The sequence below is a fragment of the Oncorhynchus kisutch genome, linkage group LG3 (assembly GCF_002021735.2).
Source record: "Oncorhynchus kisutch isolate 150728-3 linkage group LG3, Okis_V2, whole genome shotgun sequence".
In the NCBI taxonomy this organism is placed as follows: Eukaryota; Metazoa; Chordata; class Actinopteri; order Salmoniformes; family Salmonidae; genus Oncorhynchus; species Oncorhynchus kisutch.
In genome coordinates this window covers 17,466,585-17,484,807 of record NC_034176.2, presented here as the reverse complement: position 1 = coordinate 17,484,807, position 18,223 = coordinate 17,466,585, and the positions used below count along the sequence as shown (strand labels likewise).

General features: G+C 39.9%; 2 protein-coding genes across 8 annotated transcripts in view; one reads left to right on the top strand and one right to left on the bottom strand.

The window, feature by feature from the left end:
* The first annotated feature begins 2,147 nt into the window (after window positions 1-2,147).
* LOC109876103 (zinc finger protein 3) lies at window positions 2,148-15,053 on the top strand. 5 transcript variants are annotated; one of them, XR_004208084.1, is made up of 6 exons: window positions 2,148-2,553; window positions 6,540-6,746; window positions 11,635-11,668; window positions 12,008-12,084; window positions 12,328-12,361; window positions 12,483-15,053. XR_004208084.1 is itself a non-coding variant. In XM_031817944.1 (4 exons), the coding sequence occupies exons 1-4, from the start codon at window positions 2,364-2,366 to the stop codon at window positions 12,072-12,074; spliced, it is 498 nt and encodes a 165-aa protein (XP_031673804.1). In that variant the 5' UTR covers window positions 2,155-2,363; the 3' UTR covers window positions 12,075-12,318. The 5 variants fall into 5 exon arrangements, 3 of the variants coding, with proteins under 3 accessions (XP_020324156.1, XP_031673804.1, XP_031673805.1); XR_004208083.1 differs by lacking the exon at window positions 12,008-12,084 and having other exon boundaries at window positions 2,153-2,553; XM_031817944.1 differs by lacking the exons at window positions 12,328-12,361; window positions 12,483-15,053 and having other exon boundaries at window positions 2,155-2,553; window positions 12,008-12,318.
* rapgef1a (Rap guanine nucleotide exchange factor (GEF) 1a) overlaps window positions 12,566-18,223 on the bottom strand; it is a 57,371-nt gene continuing 51,713 nt past the window's right edge. For all 3 annotated transcript variants that reach the window (XM_031817916.1, XM_031817924.1, XM_031817931.1), the window contains one exon: window positions 12,566-18,058. In XM_031817916.1, coding sequence (XP_031673776.1) covers window positions 17,908-18,058 — 151 coding nt within the window. In that variant the 3' untranslated portion in view covers window positions 12,566-17,907. The remainder of the gene's footprint in view (window positions 18,059-18,223) is intronic.

The following is an 18,223-nucleotide window of genomic DNA, read 5'->3' as shown; positions in this document are numbered from 1 at the left end:
AGCAGTGTGTCAAGAAGCAGTGCACCATGGCAGGTTTTCGGGAGAACAATAAGAATCTGCATAAAGTGAATATGCGCATTCCTACCAGTGATATGTTTCCACCAAACTGACTTGTTGCAGATAAATAAATTGCATGATGACAATGCACACAAAAATGTACTGCTTAAGTTTTCACATACCAAATAAAAATCTAAAGTTTATTGTGTTTCTATCGCATTTTCAATTCTACGGATAGGTTTGTCACAAAAACTGTTGTGTTAAATAGCAAATGTGCCTACTCTGGTTTTGGCACGTGCAGGTAGGCTACTGTACATTATGAGATTATTATGGATAAGAGCGAGAATAATTTTATTTGTAATTCACCATAATTTTTCTCCCCAATTTCGTGGTATCCAATTGTTTTAGTAGCTACTATCTTGTCTCATCGCTACAACTCCCGTACGGGCTCGGGAGAGACGAAGGTTGAAAGTCATGCGTCCTCCGATACACAACCCAACCAAGCTGCACTGCTTCTTAACACAGCGCGCATCCAACCCGGAAGCCATCCGCACCAATGTGTCGGAGGAAACACCGTGCACCTGGCAACCTTGGTTAGCGCGCACTGCGCCCGGACCGCCACAGGAGTTGCTTTTATCAACATTAAAATTACACCGAAGCAGAATCAAATCAAATGTATTTATATAGCCCTTCTTACATCAGCTGATATCTCAAAGTGCTGTACAGAAACCCTTCTTAGCAATGTTTTCTACATTGTTTAAGAAAGAATCCATATTAACTGGGCTGATGTATACAGATTCTGATAAAACTGGGCAACATGCTGAGAGATTTCTTTAGGATTTTCATTGGGTGTATTATTGATAATTAATTTACATACAGAATTCATTTCACCTGCCTTTTTTTCTAAAATAAATAACTATTTTGTATTTTTCTCGCATTCTTACATCCATGTTTGCCTTGATCTTACAAACGCTCCCCGGACCTTTCCTCATAGATACGGGCAAACTGCATTTGCATGGATGATAGCTCCAGTAATTCCTGATTCGTTAGATCAGATTTTTTTGTATAATCCATTATTCCATTTATGATGTTATATTCTTTTTGCACAAGCAACTTCTTTCCCCACTGAAATAGCCAAAAGCCTTATCAAATTTCATTAGTTCCCAGTAACTTCCAAAGGTATTCATATCACAAGCACGGTAACCAATATTTATCAATAATTCCTGCTACTTCCTTCTTAAATACTTAATTCTCTAGTAAAGTCATTACATTTTCAGTAAACTTGACTAACTCTTTGTTGTTGTTGACAAACCATGCATATTTATCTTTATTGAAATCCTTTTGTGGTGTGTTAAAATCGCAACTGTATCAATCTTGTCAGCCATATCTTCAGATATCAGCCAGAAATCAATACGGTATTCAATAGATACATCTTTGGTACTCCATGTAAATATCTTCTTATATAAGTTCTTATGTCTTCAAATATCTAAAACATCTCAACTTAAACATATATTCCTAGTTGCTATCCTTAGGAGGCCATCTATCTAGATTATCATGTAATAATATTGTATTAAAATCTCTACCCCATATTACTTTGGCCTACAGAAATGTTGACATTTGACTTATTTTCCTCTCAATGTCTCTAAATAAAATAGTTACTTGACTTGTTATTGGTAGCATAAGTATTCACAACAGGAAATTTAATTTAGTTGACATCTACCAAAAGCATATCCATCTGCATAATCTTCGCATTATCTTCTTCATGACTGTCTATGACCCTTAAAGTTGCCTTTTAAAATAGCGACACCTGCTGACCGATTGGTACCAAATGAAAGACAAATATAATTTCCCCATTGACACTTCCAAAACGCAGTATCTGTGGAACAGGCATGAGTTTATTGAATTAAATAAAAGTCGGAACTTTTACCCGTACAATACAAAAATAAAGACTTGCTTTTAAAAATATTACGGATTGTTCATTATCCTAATCTGCTACGAAAAAGTCACTTCCGGTCAGGAATGGCGTGTTTTAAGGGACTCTCCTGTGATTGGTTAGTCTGGAAAACATCGGCGCGCTGAATTTGCAGTACCAAAGCCAGAGAGTAAAGGTTGATCGTGTGTCATTGGCCACAGGGATTCCTATTTTGCCCTTTCTCTAATATATCTGCCGCATGGAAAAGAACAACATACCCATTTCCCGCAATGTTAAAAATAATTTTTTTTATCTCATTCATTTCCTCGCACAGTAGGTGGCGGCAATACACCAATAGGTTGTAATAGTCTGTCATTTAAGCTTGAAAGAAGAAGAAGAAGAAGAAGAAGAAGAAGAAATAACACACTAGATAGCTACCAACCATTGTGTGAAAATGTCTAATATAGAGTTGTTGAGATTGATTTTCAACGAACGATTTAGAGCGTGTCCTAAACTATTCAGAGCTGTTGAAAAGACCATAACAGAGTACCAGGAAAATGTTTCCCCATCGAAAGAGGAGAACGACTGTGTAAAGAGGCTGCTTGATTTCATCCTTCTACCAGAGATACAGTTACATAGAGCAGGTTTGTTACACTTTTACGTCTCGTCATTAAACATTGGCAATTCGTTAATTTAGCTATTAAACATGGGTTATTTCTTGTTGATCAGTAGCGTCGGACCGGGGGAGCCCTAGCCCAATAATGGACTAAAGGAGCCTAACGTAGGCTACTCCTTTAGTACCTATAAGGACCTTGCATATTCTTTTATAAAAGCGACTTGGCTCTGGTAGCCAAAACAGTCAAATACTCTATCTAAACATGAATTGATTCTCAATTGCGCTACGTATCTAGAAACATGAAAGTAGAGGGATTTATCACATTACAAAATAATTTCAAATGCAAAATACACACTTAACTCTACGGTGATTTAAAGTGGAGCTGACAGCATTTTAGCAGCATGAAATATTATAACATCTGCTCATGTACACGCCCCAGTAAGAATGAAACGTTTGAAAATAATGTTCTGACAAGCGAGAACTTGAAAATGACCAAATCTAAGTGTTCGTCAATTCTTATTGTTTGGGAATTACATACACAAAGGCAGTTGTGAAAATGCTATAGCAATATAGAGTGGGAATGCGGCCGTGCGTTTGGAAAATACATTTTTTTAAATACGCCAATCAGACGTTTTTAAAAAGAATAGAAAACAAAGTGATAACTGGCTCAGGCCACAGTGTACTGTGCATTAGTTTGGTCCGCTAAAAAGTGAATTGTTCCATTAGGCCTTTATGCAAACAAGCCATTTGAGATTGTTCCATTTGATTTCAATCACTTTTTGACTGCACCCCTTTTGATTTGAATGAAACTTTCCATACATATTTGTCCATGGTTGAAGTGGTCAGAAAGTGACTTTTTAGACTTGAATGCCAAAACATTTATGAGAGAGAGGTGCCCAAAGTTGACCCATTTTGCATAATAACCCACCATACCATGAGCCATCCATGTCTTCATCACTGGAAAATATATAACATGTATTTTTACCTTTTTAAAATGATCAACAACAAAAAAATATAAATTTCTGCATATTTGTAGCTTAGACCATTTTTAAGATCTAAGGTTTTTGTGTTGAGCCCGCCATTGGTTGAGACAGGGTGGGTGTCATGTCTAGGCTGATAAATGTTCTAAAAACAACTTTCAAATGGTAACACAAAGAGGGTTGGAGGTCCACACATCAGAGAATGTTGACTTGAATGAGAATATCTATTGTTGTAAATCAGGGATGGGCAACTTTGATGGGTGTGGGGGCCACAAAAAAATCTGAACTCATGAGGGACTGCAGTGGCTCATGGGTCTGCGTACCCACATCCATACCCACACATGCAGTCAGAGCCAGCCTTTTGGGGGGCCCTAAGTGAAATGTTGCTTTGGGGCCCCCGCCACCTTGCAAGCAAAACATTTTGGTGGAGAGAAAAATATATGTTTTTGAGTAAATGTCCTGAAATTCTACACAATTTGCAGTATTAAAGTACGTTTTCTGCAATTCCACACTTGCCATGGGCGGAGAGAGAATTTGGCAATTTTAAAACTCATGTAATGCAATACTACTTGTTTTGCCATAGGGCGGATTTTTTTGTGTGCAGTATTAGATGTTTGCTGGTTTTAATTTGAGTGAGAGTGACTAGCAAAACCAATGGAGGTTACCCAGTAGGTAATTCGATAGCTGGCCCCTAGACTAATTTACCAATCTAAAAATCTTTTGCTGACATGGGCTAATTGAGTGACTGTCAGTAACGAGAAACTGCTGATGCACAACCACATTTTGAAATTGCACCTTGTGTATTCTAATAAATGGGAGCTGCCAGTTGCACATCCCTGTTTTTAAATGATATCTTCAATACTCCATAGGAAACATATTGAAATAGAGATAATAGAATAGACATGGCTATTTAAGTTGACATTTGATGGTGGTTGGACCTGCAATCGTCTTTGTGGTAGTAATTAGAAGTTAAAATGAAAATTTCAGTGGTGTACCAGCTAAATTGCAGTGGTTGGAAATAGAGGTTGACCAATTATGATTTTTCAACACTGATAGCGATTATTGGAGGACAATTTTTTTCTGAGGTCTTGGCTGATTTCTTTTGATTTTTCCCATTATGTCAAGCAAAGAGGCACTGAGTTTGAAGGTAGGCCTTGAAATACATCCACAGGTACACCTCCAATTGACTCAAATGAATGAATTCTGTGATACAGTGAATTCATCTGTCTGTAAACAATTGTTGGAAAAATTACTTGTGTCATGCACAAAGTAGATGTCCTAACCGACTTGCCAAAACTATAGTTTGCTAACAAGAAATTTGTGGATTGGTTGAAAAACTAGCTTTAATGACTCCAACCTAAGTGGATGTAAACTTACAACTTCAACTGTATGTGGTAGTGACACTTAATGTGTTGTGAAATCTGTTGTGAATGTATTGTAATGTTTTTTAAATTGTATACCTGGCTTAATTTGTCTGGACCCCGGGAAGAGTAGCTGCTGCCTAATAAATACAAATGTTGGCGCTTGTGGAAGGGGGGCTAGGTTCTGCACACGTAGCTAGCTGGAGCTCGGCATCGCTGCTCATCACTCTCCTTTGGCTTTGTTTGGGTACTTTAGTGAAGCCAATTCTGATATCCGTCATGGCAGATTAGCTGGTTAAAACTAAATAAACACCGAGTTTGGGAAACCCTGGGCTAACCAACTATCTAAATCTTGTAGTTATTATTGCCAGATTACAGTTGTAGTTGCATGCGTCTGCCAATGGATGCGTGACATTGACCGCGTTGTCGGTCAGGCACCAGATAACTATGATGCATAACTATAAGTTAGCTGATACGTAAAATACCTGTCCTGGCGTTGTAAGATCTGGCATTCGTCAGCAACTCCTGGGCAGATGAACGCACCCTTCGTGTCCAGGGGCCTCGAGTCACGTATCGTACAGTATGAACACACATAATACATAGGCAAAGTGTGTAGAATACCAGGAAATTTGCTTTAAATGAACTAAATATTCTCTGCACCAACGAAGGGTGTGAACAGTTTGGCGTCACATGGGCCACGAGGTGGGGGTTTGTTACTACGCCGATAAATGACAATATCCATCTGGAACTTTGCCATCTTGGAAATTTGTTTGACTGGACCTTCTCAAGTAGTAGTTGATTACCCGTGGCTTAGGTAATGAAAAGCACCGTCAGCTGTTTTTTAACTAACCTTTACATGGCAATACTTTCTACATCCTTGACTTGGAAGACACCGGTGTTGCTCCCATTGCTAGTTGCAGTTGGAACGTTTTGACTTAGAAAATGCTCTGGTATTAAATAAAATAAATTTGTGCTACAAATTTAATGACAAATCCTTTTCTATATTCCAACGTTCCCCCTGCAATTAGCCATGGGAGTTTAGCAAGTATCGGTGACTTTCAAATTGAGAACGAAGAAAGTGTCGCTAAGTTAAGGTTAATCGAAAATATCCTAATTGCGGCTAAACAGCAATGCACGACCTCGGACACACGCTTTAGCTCTGCTGCTGAGGTTCCAGTTTACATGGGAGCTCTTGAGAACCCAAGGATACATTGAGTGTACATTGCAAAATGTTTTGCTACAGTTTGTTGCGGTGTGCTCTAATGAATATGATCCAGGGGGCACAACATACATTGAGTGTACATTGCAAAATGTGTTGCTACAGTTTGTTGCGGTGTGCTCTAATGAATATGATCCAGGGGGCACAACATTTAAACAGAAACAATGCTGTTCTGAGCGACCAGTTGAAAAATTTTGTGATTATGGTGGTTTAGAGGGTGGATGTGTAAGTAAACCTTGGGATCATTCCGTTACATTAGTAATTCCATGAGCGTTGCAAATGAGTAACATACATATGAAAGTAGATATTGAAGAATTTACATTGAATGGTCCAAATAGGCATACACAGCTTTTCATGTGCATTCTAATGGTAAATTAGTAGTTCGCTGCACCTGAAATATTGCCAGGTTTACAGAAACCCTGATTTCAAATACATTCTTTCTCCTTCCCTTCAGATCTCCAGAAAACCACAGTCTCTGAAGAGGAGGTTTACCTTGAGCAGAACCATTGTGAACAAGAATGTAGCCTCAGTCTGGAGCAGGACTCAAAATCCACACAGATTAAAGAGGAACAGGAGGAATTTATGACCAGCCATGGAGAAGAGCCATTTCAAGAGCTGAAGAATGATAAAGACTCTGTATTCATTCCTTTCAGTGTGAAAAGTGAGTATGACGAGTCCTCACATTTGAGCATAACCCGAAATAAAGAATACAAAGACCGAGACCCCTCTACTAAACAGATCAAAACAGAACCTGAGGAAGAGGACTCAGAAATAGCCAGTGACTATAAGCCCATCACTGCAGTAAATCCAGCCTGTTCTGCAGCCTCGGGTGAAAATAGTGAAGTTATTGACTGGAATGAGAGTGAAGGACCTCTGTCCGCTTTGAAGACCCGGAAATCAAAAAGGATGCGGACAGAAAAAGTACAAAGCTCCCTTATCAGCTCTAAGGGCAGGAAATCCGTGGTGTCCCATCTGAAATCACCTATCAGGTCCAACTCTAAACAAATTACCCATATGAGGAGCTACCTAGAGGATAAATTGCATCGCTGTCAGGATTGTGGAAAATGTTTTGCTCGAGGTGGAGTTCTGAAAAGGCATATGAGGATCCACACAGGGGAGAAGCCATATTGCTGTCATGATTGTGGCAAAGCATTCACCCGAAGTGATTATATGAAACGGCATATGAGGAGCCACACAGGGGAGAAGCCGTATTGCTGCCATGATTGTGGCAGAGCATTCACTCGAAGGGATTGCATGACACGGCATATGAGGAGCCACACAGGGGAGAAGCCATATTGCTGCCATGATTGTGGCAAAGCATTCACACATGACACATGTGAGGAGCCACACGGGGGAGAATCTGTATTGCTGCCATGATTGTGGCAAAGCATTCACTAGGAGTACACCCATGACACAGCAAATGAGCCACACGTGAGAAATCGCATTGCTGTCATCATTGTGGAAAATATTTTTCTCAAAAGGGAAATCTGAAATCTCATATGAAGAGCCACACAGGAGACAAACCACATCCATGTCATCTTTGTAACAAACATTTTACAGAAAGAAGTCATCTGAAAGTGCATATGAGGGTTCATACGGGTGATAAATCATTTCGGTGACAGGATTGTGACAAATGTTTCACTCAGCAATCCAATCTGAATAAGCATATAATGAGTCACAGAGGGGAAGAAACCACATTACTGCTAAAATAGTAGCAAATCTTTCACCACTGGTTTCCAACTCACTCAGGGTTTATGTGTCCTGTCTGAAGAAAATGCTGAGTGATGCAAGTGCATTAAACAGTCATTGGAGAAAATATGTAAATGCAGTGATTTGGGATTGATGCTTCAAAACAAATGAAACCCTAAGAGGATGCATGGAGAGAATGCACAAAACATGACTACCCTGTGTGGGCATCAGACAGAAGATTGAGAGGTACAGTGCCTTGCGAAAGTATTCGGCCCCCTTGAACTTTGCGACCTTTTGCCACATTTCAGGCTTCAAACATAAAGATATAAAACTGTATTTTTTTGTGAAGAATCAACAACAAGTGGGACACAATCATGAAGTGGAACGACATTTATTGGATATTTCAAACTTTTTTAACAAATCAAAAACTGAAAAATTGGGCGTGCAAAATTTCAGCCCCCTTAAGTTAATACTTTGTAGCGCCACCTTTTGCTGCGATTACAGCTGTAAGTCGCTTGGGGTATGTCTCTATCAGTTTTGCACATCGAGAGACTGACATTTTATCCCATTCCTCCTTGCAAAACAGCTCGAGCTCAGTGAGGTTGGATGGAGAGCATTTGTGAACAGCAGTTTTCAGTTCTTTCCACAGATTCTCGATTGGATTCAGGTCTGGACTTTGGCTTGGCCATTCTAACACCTGGATATGTTTATTTTTGAACCATTCCATTGTAGATTTTGCTTTATGTTTTGGATCATTGTCTTGTTGGAAGACAAATCTCCATCCCAGTCTCAGGTCTTTTGCAGACTCCATCAGGTTTTCTTCCAGAATGGTCCTGTATTTGGCTCCATCCATCTTCCCATCAATTTTAACCATCTTCCCTGTCCCTGCTGAAGAAAAGCAGGCCCAAACCATGATGCTGCCACCACCATGTTTGACAGTGGGGATGATGTGTTCAGGGTGATGAGCTGTGTTGCTTTTACGCAAAACATAACATTTTGCATTGTTGCCAAAAAGTTCAATTTTGGTTTCATCTGACCAGAGCACCTTCTTCCACGTTTGGTGTGTCTCCCAGGTGGCTTGTGGCAAACTTTAAACGACACTTTTTATGGATATCTTTAAGAAATGGCTTTCTTCTTGCCACTCTTCCATAAAGGCCAGATTTGTGCAATATACGACTGATTGTTGTCCTATGGACAGAGTCTCCCACCTCAGCTGTAGATCTCTGCAGTTCATCCAGAGTGATCATGGGCCTCTTGGCTGCATCTCTGATCAGTCTTCTCCTTGTATGAGCTGAAGGTTTAGAGGGACGGCCAGGTCTTGGTAGATTTGCAGTGGTCTGATACTCCTTCCATTTCAATATTATCGCTCGCACAGTGCTCCTTGGGATGTTTAAAGCTTGGGAAATCTTTTTGTATCCAAATCCGGCTTTAAACTTCTTCACAACAGTATCTCGGACCTGCCTGGTGTGTTCCTTGTTCTTCATGATGCTCTCTGCGCTTTTAACGGACCTCTGAGACTATCACAGTGCAGGTGCATTTATACGGAGACTTGATTACACACAGGTGGATTGTATTTATCATCATTAGTCATTTAGGTCAACATTGGATCATTCAGAGATCCTCACTGAACTTCTGGAGAGAGTTTGCTGCACTGAAAGTAAAGGGGCTGAATAATTTTGCACGCCCAATTTTTCAGTTTTTGATTTGTTAAAAAAGTTTGAAATATCCAATAAATGTCGTTCCACTTCATGATTGTGTCCCACTTGTTGTTGATTCTTCACAAAAAAACAGTTTTACATCTTTATGTTTGAAGCCTGAAATGTGGCAAAAGGTCGCAAAGTTCAAGGGGGCCGAATACTTTCGCAAGGCACTGTACATGTTTCAACATCCAAGTGGAGACACGATTCTTGTGGGGGTCTGAATAAATTAATGATTCATCTCTGAGAATATTGCATGATGCCCACATAGTTGTCTAACAGAGATATTTGAGGATTTTTTTTGCAACAGGAGTCCCTGCTCATTAGTTTGACATACAGGATATTTGACTGCAGTCCTCTGTAGATGCTACTTGAACTCATCAATTCACTGCATTATTTGATGTCTGTCCTACTGACCTTGGGAAACTGGTGGCAATTAAAAATCACCTCCACTACATTTAGACATTTGATTTTGACTCCAGCATAAAAATGTATATAAAATGTAAGCTTTTACTTGGTCTCACTTGGCATATCAAAATGATGATGTGAAAAATGAAGGCAGAACCTCAATGGTTAAGGAGAGATGAGAAATAAAGTTGACACTTAAAGATTCTCCTCTTCTTTTCTAAAGTAGGTATCTCTTTTTATCTTTATGTTAGGAATATTCTTTGAAACATTTAAATAAACAATTGATTTTGTTTATTTGACGGCATGAAAACTAAAATCCATATCATGCATGGATGAGGGATTTTTGTAAAGTAAAAATACTTTGAAGTACTACTTTTTATATTTTTGACAACTTTTAGATTTACTCCACTACTTTTGTAAAGAAAATAATGTACTTTCTATTCCATACCTGACACCCAAAAGTACTCTTTACATTTTGAACGCTTAGCAGGACAGGAACATTTACCAATTCACACATTTATCAAGAGAAAATCCCTGGTCCTCCCTACTGCTTCTGATCTGGCAGACTCACTACACAAATGCTACATTTGTAAATTATGTCTGAGTGTGGCCCTGGCTAGCCGTAAATAAATAAATAACAAAATATTGCTGTCTGTTTTGCTTAATATATGGACTTTGAAATGATGTATACTTTTATTTTTAATACTTAAGTATATTTAAAACCAAATACTTTGACTTTCACTCAAGTAGGATTGTACTGGGTGACTTTCTATCAAGTATGAAAAGTGGGTACTTTTTCCACACTGTAAATAGCAATATGATCATGGCACACCCCACCACATCCATCAAACGGGAGCAAAGATACTCAACATACCTCGTACTGTTGAAGAATGGTGCACTTTACTTGAGTATTTATGTTTTTGACAACTTTTACTGCTCTACATTCCTAAAGAAAATATGTACTTTTTACTCCCATTCATTTCCGCTGACACCTAAAAGTACTTGTTACATTTAGAATTCTGAAGCAAGACAGCAAAAGGGTGCAATTCATGGACTTATCAAGAGAACGCGCGGCCATCCCTAAAGCTTCTGATCGAAATTGCGTCTGTGTTGGAGTATGCCCTTCGCTGTCCTTTAAATGTAAAAATGTTTTAATAATTGTGCCGTCCGGTTTGCTTACCTCAACATTTGCATAGGGAGTGATGTCAGACTTTCTGGCCTAGCCAGAGCCCAGCCTGGGAGGCAGTATTTAAAAGAGCTGTATCACAACCGGCGGTGATTGGGAGTCCAATAGGGCGGCGCACAATTGGCCCAGCGTCGTCTGGGTTAGGGTTTGGCCGGGATAGGCCGTCATTGTAAATACGAATTTGTTCTTAACTGACTTGCCTATTTTAAATAAAGGTTACATAAATAAACCGTCTAGCGAATCCAACAGTTGTGGTTTCATCTCGCTGTGATATTGTCTGCCAGATTGAGCTCTCACAACATTAAACAATGACAATTTAATAGAATTGGAGCAAGACCACTTTCTCTTGGTCAGACGGACAAAAGCACTTCTTGCTTAAAGTTGAAACGAGTCTGCACACATTTTTAATGGTGTCTCTGCCTCTTGGAGGACATTTAGTAGACAATTCTCTGCTGTAAGTTATATGAAATAGTTCAAAAATTGTACTGTCACTAAGTATGTTATAACCGTAAAATAAATGATTAAAGGGGAAAGGAGTTACTATATTAAAATATTTTCTGTCATTTCAGGCTCAATATTTTGGGGGAATAGGAGTCCTCAGAAGTGAGTACACCTCAGCAATTTATACAACAATGTTCAAGACCTTTCTTAAACTATGCAACATGACCAGTTATTGTTTATGGCCATCATGAAAAATAATTACGTTTTGGTATGTCTATTTAGGGAGAAATCTAAATGTTGACATATCATTCAACTGGTTATAAGGATTTTGATTCATAGTAAAACCAGTTATTTTTTTACTTTACTCAAGTAGTATTTTACTTGGTGACTCACTTTTACTTGAATAATTGTTTACTTATTATTTCATCATTACTTTTACTCAAATATGACAATTGGGTACTTTTTCCATCTTTGACCATTCAAACCATCGCAAAACCTTAGCCTGAATTTCCGTGGGAGATTCTCATTTGGATTTGCTCAACTCCTGTCTCATCTCACCCCCTTTTGAAAAAGTTAAGGTAACCAAGAAGGTACAGTGCTATTTCAGGATCCTTGGGACATCCCTACTCTAACCCATTATGTCAACATTAATGAGGTAGGGATGTCCCAAGGACCCCAGATAGCACGGACCTATTGAAATGTAGCTATGTAGCCTGTTTTCTGTTTGCTAGCTAATAAGTATGTTTGTATGCACATGTACAGTATGTTCATATTGGTATACTTACCCATTCTACTTCCTCTTTTGTTTACCTGTTGCCAAGGAGGCCCTCCAAATAAGACTGGAGGCCATTGTTGGTAAGATTCAAAATTGTTTATCAAATGTTTTTCTGTGTTGTCTTATGTGACCTCTGCTGGCAGATGGTTGATAATGGCTTCTAGTTGGTTGTCTCTTGTACTTGTCTTTATTTTCTAAAAGGGTACATGGTGGAGAAATGTGATTGCAACAAGAAACAGGACCAAGATACATAAGTCAAAGCTGAATGAAGACAAGGCCTCAAATGAATTTAATAAAATAAATATATTTGCATAAATCTTATTTCTTGTTTGATATAACAAGTTAGAAACTTGAGTTAATAAAATGTGCACTTGGCAGTTGCAAAGAAAAAGTAAAGATTAAGATGGGCAAAAGAACAGGCACTGGACAGAGGAACTCTGCCTAGAAGGCCAGCATCCCAGAGTCGCATCTTCACTGTTGACATTGAGACTGGTGTTTTGCAGGTACTATTTAATGAAGCTACCAGTTGAGGACTTGTGGGGCGTCTGTTTTTCAAACTAGACACTAATGTACTTGTCCTCTTCCTCAGTTGTGCACCGGGGCCTCCCACTCCTCTTTCTATTTTGGTTAGCACCAGTTTGTGCTGTTCTGTGAAGGGAGTAGTACACAGCGTTGTACCAGATCTTCAGCTTCTTGGCAATTTCTCACATGGAATAGCCTGATGAGTTTCAGAAGAAAGTCCTTTGTTTCTGGCCATTTTGAGCCTTTAATCAAACCCACAAATGCTGATGCTCCAGATAACCAACTAGTCTAAAGAAGGCCAGTTTTTTCGCTTCTTTTAATCAGCAAAACAGTTTTCAGCTGTGCTAACATAATTGCAAAAGGGTTTTCTAATGATCAATTAGCCTTTTAAAATTATAAACTTGGATTGGCTAACACAATGTGCCATTGGAACACAGGAGTGATGATTGCTGATTATGTCCTATGTAGATAGAAATGTCCTTGTTTTTGACTAAGTGACCCCAAACTTTTGAACGGTAGTGTAAATCACTACTGGTCAGTAGTGGATAAAGTACCCAACTGCTATACTTGAGTAAAAGTCTAAAAGTATTTGATTTTAACCATACTTAACTATCAAAAGTAAAAGTATAAATAATTTTAAATTCCATATTAGGAAAACCAGATCAAACAAATTCTTTTTTTACGGATAGTCAGGGGCACACTCCAACACTGACATAATTTAGGGAAAATATATTGAGTGAAAGTAGTTAAAAATATAAATAGTAAAGTACAGATATCCCCAAAAACTACTTAAGTAGCAGTGGATACACATCTCAAAAGCAATCATTTAGTAAAACCAGTAGGTTTTGTATAGTAGTGTTGAGTAGTACTTATTTATGAGGGAAGGGTAGGGACGACAAAGATCCCAGATAGCACTACGCCTTTTCTCAATTTGATTTGCTCAACTCCTGCGTCCCCTCTTGCCTCCATTTGTAAAAGGCAATCAAGGAGAGGTGGCGAGGAGACTGAATGTGGACAATGCGCTTGTATGAAATAACTCAACTCAAATTACGTTTACAGTGGTAGAACCCTGAATAAATGTGTAGTCATAAAAACATAAGTTAGTTTTGCCATACATTTTATAGATAAAACTATAAGTAGCATATTGTTTTAAAATGTGTGCATGCTATCCTCCGACCAAAACAAAAGCTGATTCAGAGGGTGTGTGGCAAATTTTAAACCACTTCTGTGGAGGACTCAGGATACACATGAATATCCTCGATGATCGGTGGTTATCGAGAAGGGGACGTCTTCCATTTGCCTACTAATGAATTTACATCTCCTCGACCACTTATCGGTTTCTGGGTTACGGAGGAGAGCTGGAGGACAGACTTTTCCCCAAATGAGAAAAGGCCTTGTGCTTCCTCGGCGGGAGGTAGTGAGGACACGCTTCCGGTCGCCTACTAACTAATTGACACTACTCGACCACTTATCGGTTTCCAGGTCACAGAGGAGAGGACTGAGTCGTCAGAGAGGATGGTCTTTTGACCAAATGAGAATCTCCCCAAGTTTAGACAGAGGCTGTCTCCACAGCAGCAGACCCTCAAGTCGACTACTGATTTATGGTCTCACGGATGGACAGCCCTGCGGCCGGGACTCCCTAAAAACGGCACTTTGATACAGCTACGACTGGAAGTGACTTTGTAGACGGTTAGAAGAGCATTTTCACTAACCCTAATCTAATTCTCCAAACCTGCTGCTTTAAGTTCTAACTTGCTCCGAAAAAGTCGCGTCCGGTTGTAGCTGTATCGAAGTGGTGTTTTTACGGAATCTCCTGTGGTTACACTGGAATACATCGGTGCACTGACTTTGGTACTGCAATCAATTTGAGACTCAAAAGGTTCACTTCTTCAATGAAATGGGGAGAAAATTGTCCAATGGCGCGGGACAGATTTTTCCAAGTATGTTCTGACTGTCATATTTCAGGCATGATTGCCATTAGAAATGTTTTATTCATCAGGAAAACCTCCATTGACCCTCCATTCATTCTATGCTTACTTGATGCCATCTATTTGCACACTGCACGGGATGACTATGGCAGAGAGGAATAAATTATGCACACATAACATGTAGAAATACTGCAGGTTTTATTTACTTGCACAGGGATCTGTGGTCTGGTAGGGTTGATTCTGTCAAGGGATAATGTGCCATCTTGTATTTGCTTCATTTGGCATTGAGGTGTCCCTCAGTCTTTGAGAGAGACTTGATATGGACATGCTTGCCTAAGGTCCACTTATGATTGCTGTAATGTTCACTGCTATGTATAGATCCCTTGACACAAATCACATCACCTTTTTGTTCATTAATGTTTTATTTTATCCCCTTTTTCTCCTCAATTTTGTGATATTCAATTGCAATGTTGTCTCATTACTGCAACTCTCCAACGGGCTCAGGAGAGGCCTCCGAAACATGACCCACCAAACTGAGCTTCTTAACACCCGCCAGCTTAACCCGGAAGCCAGCTGCACCAATGTGTCGGAGGAAACATTGTTCAACTGACGACCGAAATCAGACTGCAAGCACCCGGCCCGCCACAAGGAGTTGCTAGAGCGATGAGACAAGTAAAGCCCCTCCCGGCTAAACCCTCCCCTAACCCGGACGACGCTGGGCCCACTGTGTGCCGCCCTATGGGACTCCTGGTCACAGCTTGTTGTGACACAGCCTGGGATCGAACCCGGGTCTGTAGTGACACCTCAAGCATTGCGATGCAGTGCCTTAGACCTCTGCGCCACTCGTGAGGTGTTCGTTTGATTTTTAAGTACACCAGTCAAATGTTTGGACACCTTCTCATTCAAGGGTTTTTCTTTATTTTTACTATTTTGTACATTGTAGAACAAGACATCAAAACTATGAAATAACACATGGAATAATTTTGTAACCAAAAAAGTGTTAAACAAATCAAAATATTTTATATTTGAGATTCTTCAAAGTAGCTACTCTTTGCCTTGATGACAGCTTTGCACACACACTTGGCATTCTCTCAACATGCTTTTCTAGCAGCCTTGAAGGAGTTCCCACATGTGCTGAGCACTTGTTGGCTGCTTTTCCAACTCATCCCAAACCATCTCAATTGGGTTGAGGTCAGGTGATTGGAGGCCAGGTCATCTGATGCAGCACTCAATCACTCTCCTTCTTAGTAAAATAGCCCTTACACAGCCTGAAGGTGTGTTGGGTCATTATCCTGTTGAAAAACAAATGATAGTCCCACTAACCGCAAACCAGATGGGATGGCGTATCACTACAGAATGCTGTGGTAGCCATGCTGGTTAAGTGTGCCTTGAATTCTAAATAAATCACTGACAGTGTCACCAGCAAAGCACCATCACACCTCCTCCATGCTTCACGGTGGGAACCGCAGAGATCATCCGTTCACCTACTCATCTCACAAAGACAAGGCGGTTGGAACCAAAAATCTCAGATTTGGACTCATCAGACCAAAGGAGGTATTTCCACCATTGCTCGTGTTTCTTGGCCCAAGCAAGTCTCTTCTTATTATTGGTGTCCTGTAGTAGTGGTTTCTTTTCAGCAATTTGACCATGAAGGCCTGATTCACGCAGTCTCCTCTGAACCGTTGATGTTGAGATGTGTTGTTACTTGAACTCTGAAGCATTTATTTGGGCTGCAAACTGAGGTGCAGGTAACTCTAATGAACTTATCCTCTGCAGCAGAGGTAACTCTGGGTCTTCTTTTCCTGTGGCGGTCCTCATGAGAGCCAGTTTCATCATAGTGCTTGATGGTTTTTTGCAACTGCACTTGAAGAAACTTTCAAAGTTCTTGCCATTTTCCAGATCGACTGACCTTCATGTCTGAAAGTAATGATGGACTGTCGTTTCTCTTTGTTTATTTGAGCTGTTCTTGACAAAATATGGACTTGGTCTTTTACCAAATATGACTATTTTCTGTATACCACCCCTACCTTGTCACAACACAACTGATTGGCTCAATTGCATTAAGGAAAGAAATTCCACAAATTAACTTTTAAGGCATGCCAAGAGTGTACAAAGCTATCATCAAGGCAAAGGGTCACTCACTACTTTGAAAAATCTCAAATGTTTAACACTTTTTTGGTTACTACATGATTCCATATGTAGGATCTGAGTGGCAAGGCAGTCTAAGGCACTGCATCTCAGTACAAGAGGCATCACTACAGTCACTGGTTTGAATCCAGGCTGTATCACATCCGGCCGTGATTGGGAGCATCGTTCGGGTTTGGCCTGGGTAGGCAGTCATTGTAAATAAGAATTTGTTCTTAACCGACTTGCCTAGTTAAATAAAGGTAAAACATTTTTTTTGTTATTTCATAGTTTTGATATCAACTATTATTGTACAATGTAGAAAATAGTACAAATAAAAACACTTGAATGAGTAGGTGTGTCCAAACCTTTGACTGGTACTGTATATAAACTTCATATCACGTCTCCCCATTTCTGAAGTATCCTTTTAAAGAACAAAAGGAAAACTGCCTTGCATCAGTCAGACAGTATCATACAACACTTCCTTGAACAACAAAATTCAGTCTTGTGTGCATCAGTAATATCTTTACCACCAGTAGTCTTGAAGCAGACCCGGGTGATTTGAGGTATTTTCCTCAAAGTTCTGCACCACCAACAGCGGTTCTCTGCCATGTCAGGCGTTATGGTATCCCAGTTTGTCATCAAAAAAAGGGCTGGTGTCCCATATAAAAAAGAAGCCTTAAACTGAGTGGTGTTTCCCATGGCACACATCAGTATGATATGGTTTTAGTCAGGACAATGTCTCTGGTTGTGAGATCCTGAAATGCTTGGACTATACCCATAATATGGCATTGGGTGGATGAGGTTGGCGACAAAGGTGAACATGAGGAATCTTTTTGCGAGCCTCCCAACACTTTGTGCTCTGCACAGTGTCTATCCCACTGGCTTTACTCACACACGGACTGAGACCCAGTGCAATCCACAGCAGAGAGGTCCTGTAAACTACTAACAAAAAAACATCCCAGTCTTTTAGCTGCCTTCACAGTTCTCGTTTGTAGTCTCTTGTAATCATGAAGAGTTTGACCCAAGGCCCAATACAGTGGGACATGTTCCTATGTCTTTTCTTCACGCTCTGTTTTGCGCCGCGTAATGTTCCGAGGTTTGATCTTCAAAGACAGCTCCCACAGAGCCTCCTCTGCCAGGTGGTCGCTGAAGTCGTTGAAGAAGGAGACAATATCGTCGTTGTGTTTCAGATCATAATGCCTGGGAGAGAGGGAAAACACCATCTAAACATTGCAAAGGTGGTAAAAGTTAATGGAAAATATAAAATTCCAAGATAGGCCAATGATTTAACAAATTGTTACGTGAAAAGAAAAGTGCGTTGAACATAAAGCTGTATGAGAGCGACAGCCAGATTGACCACTGTAT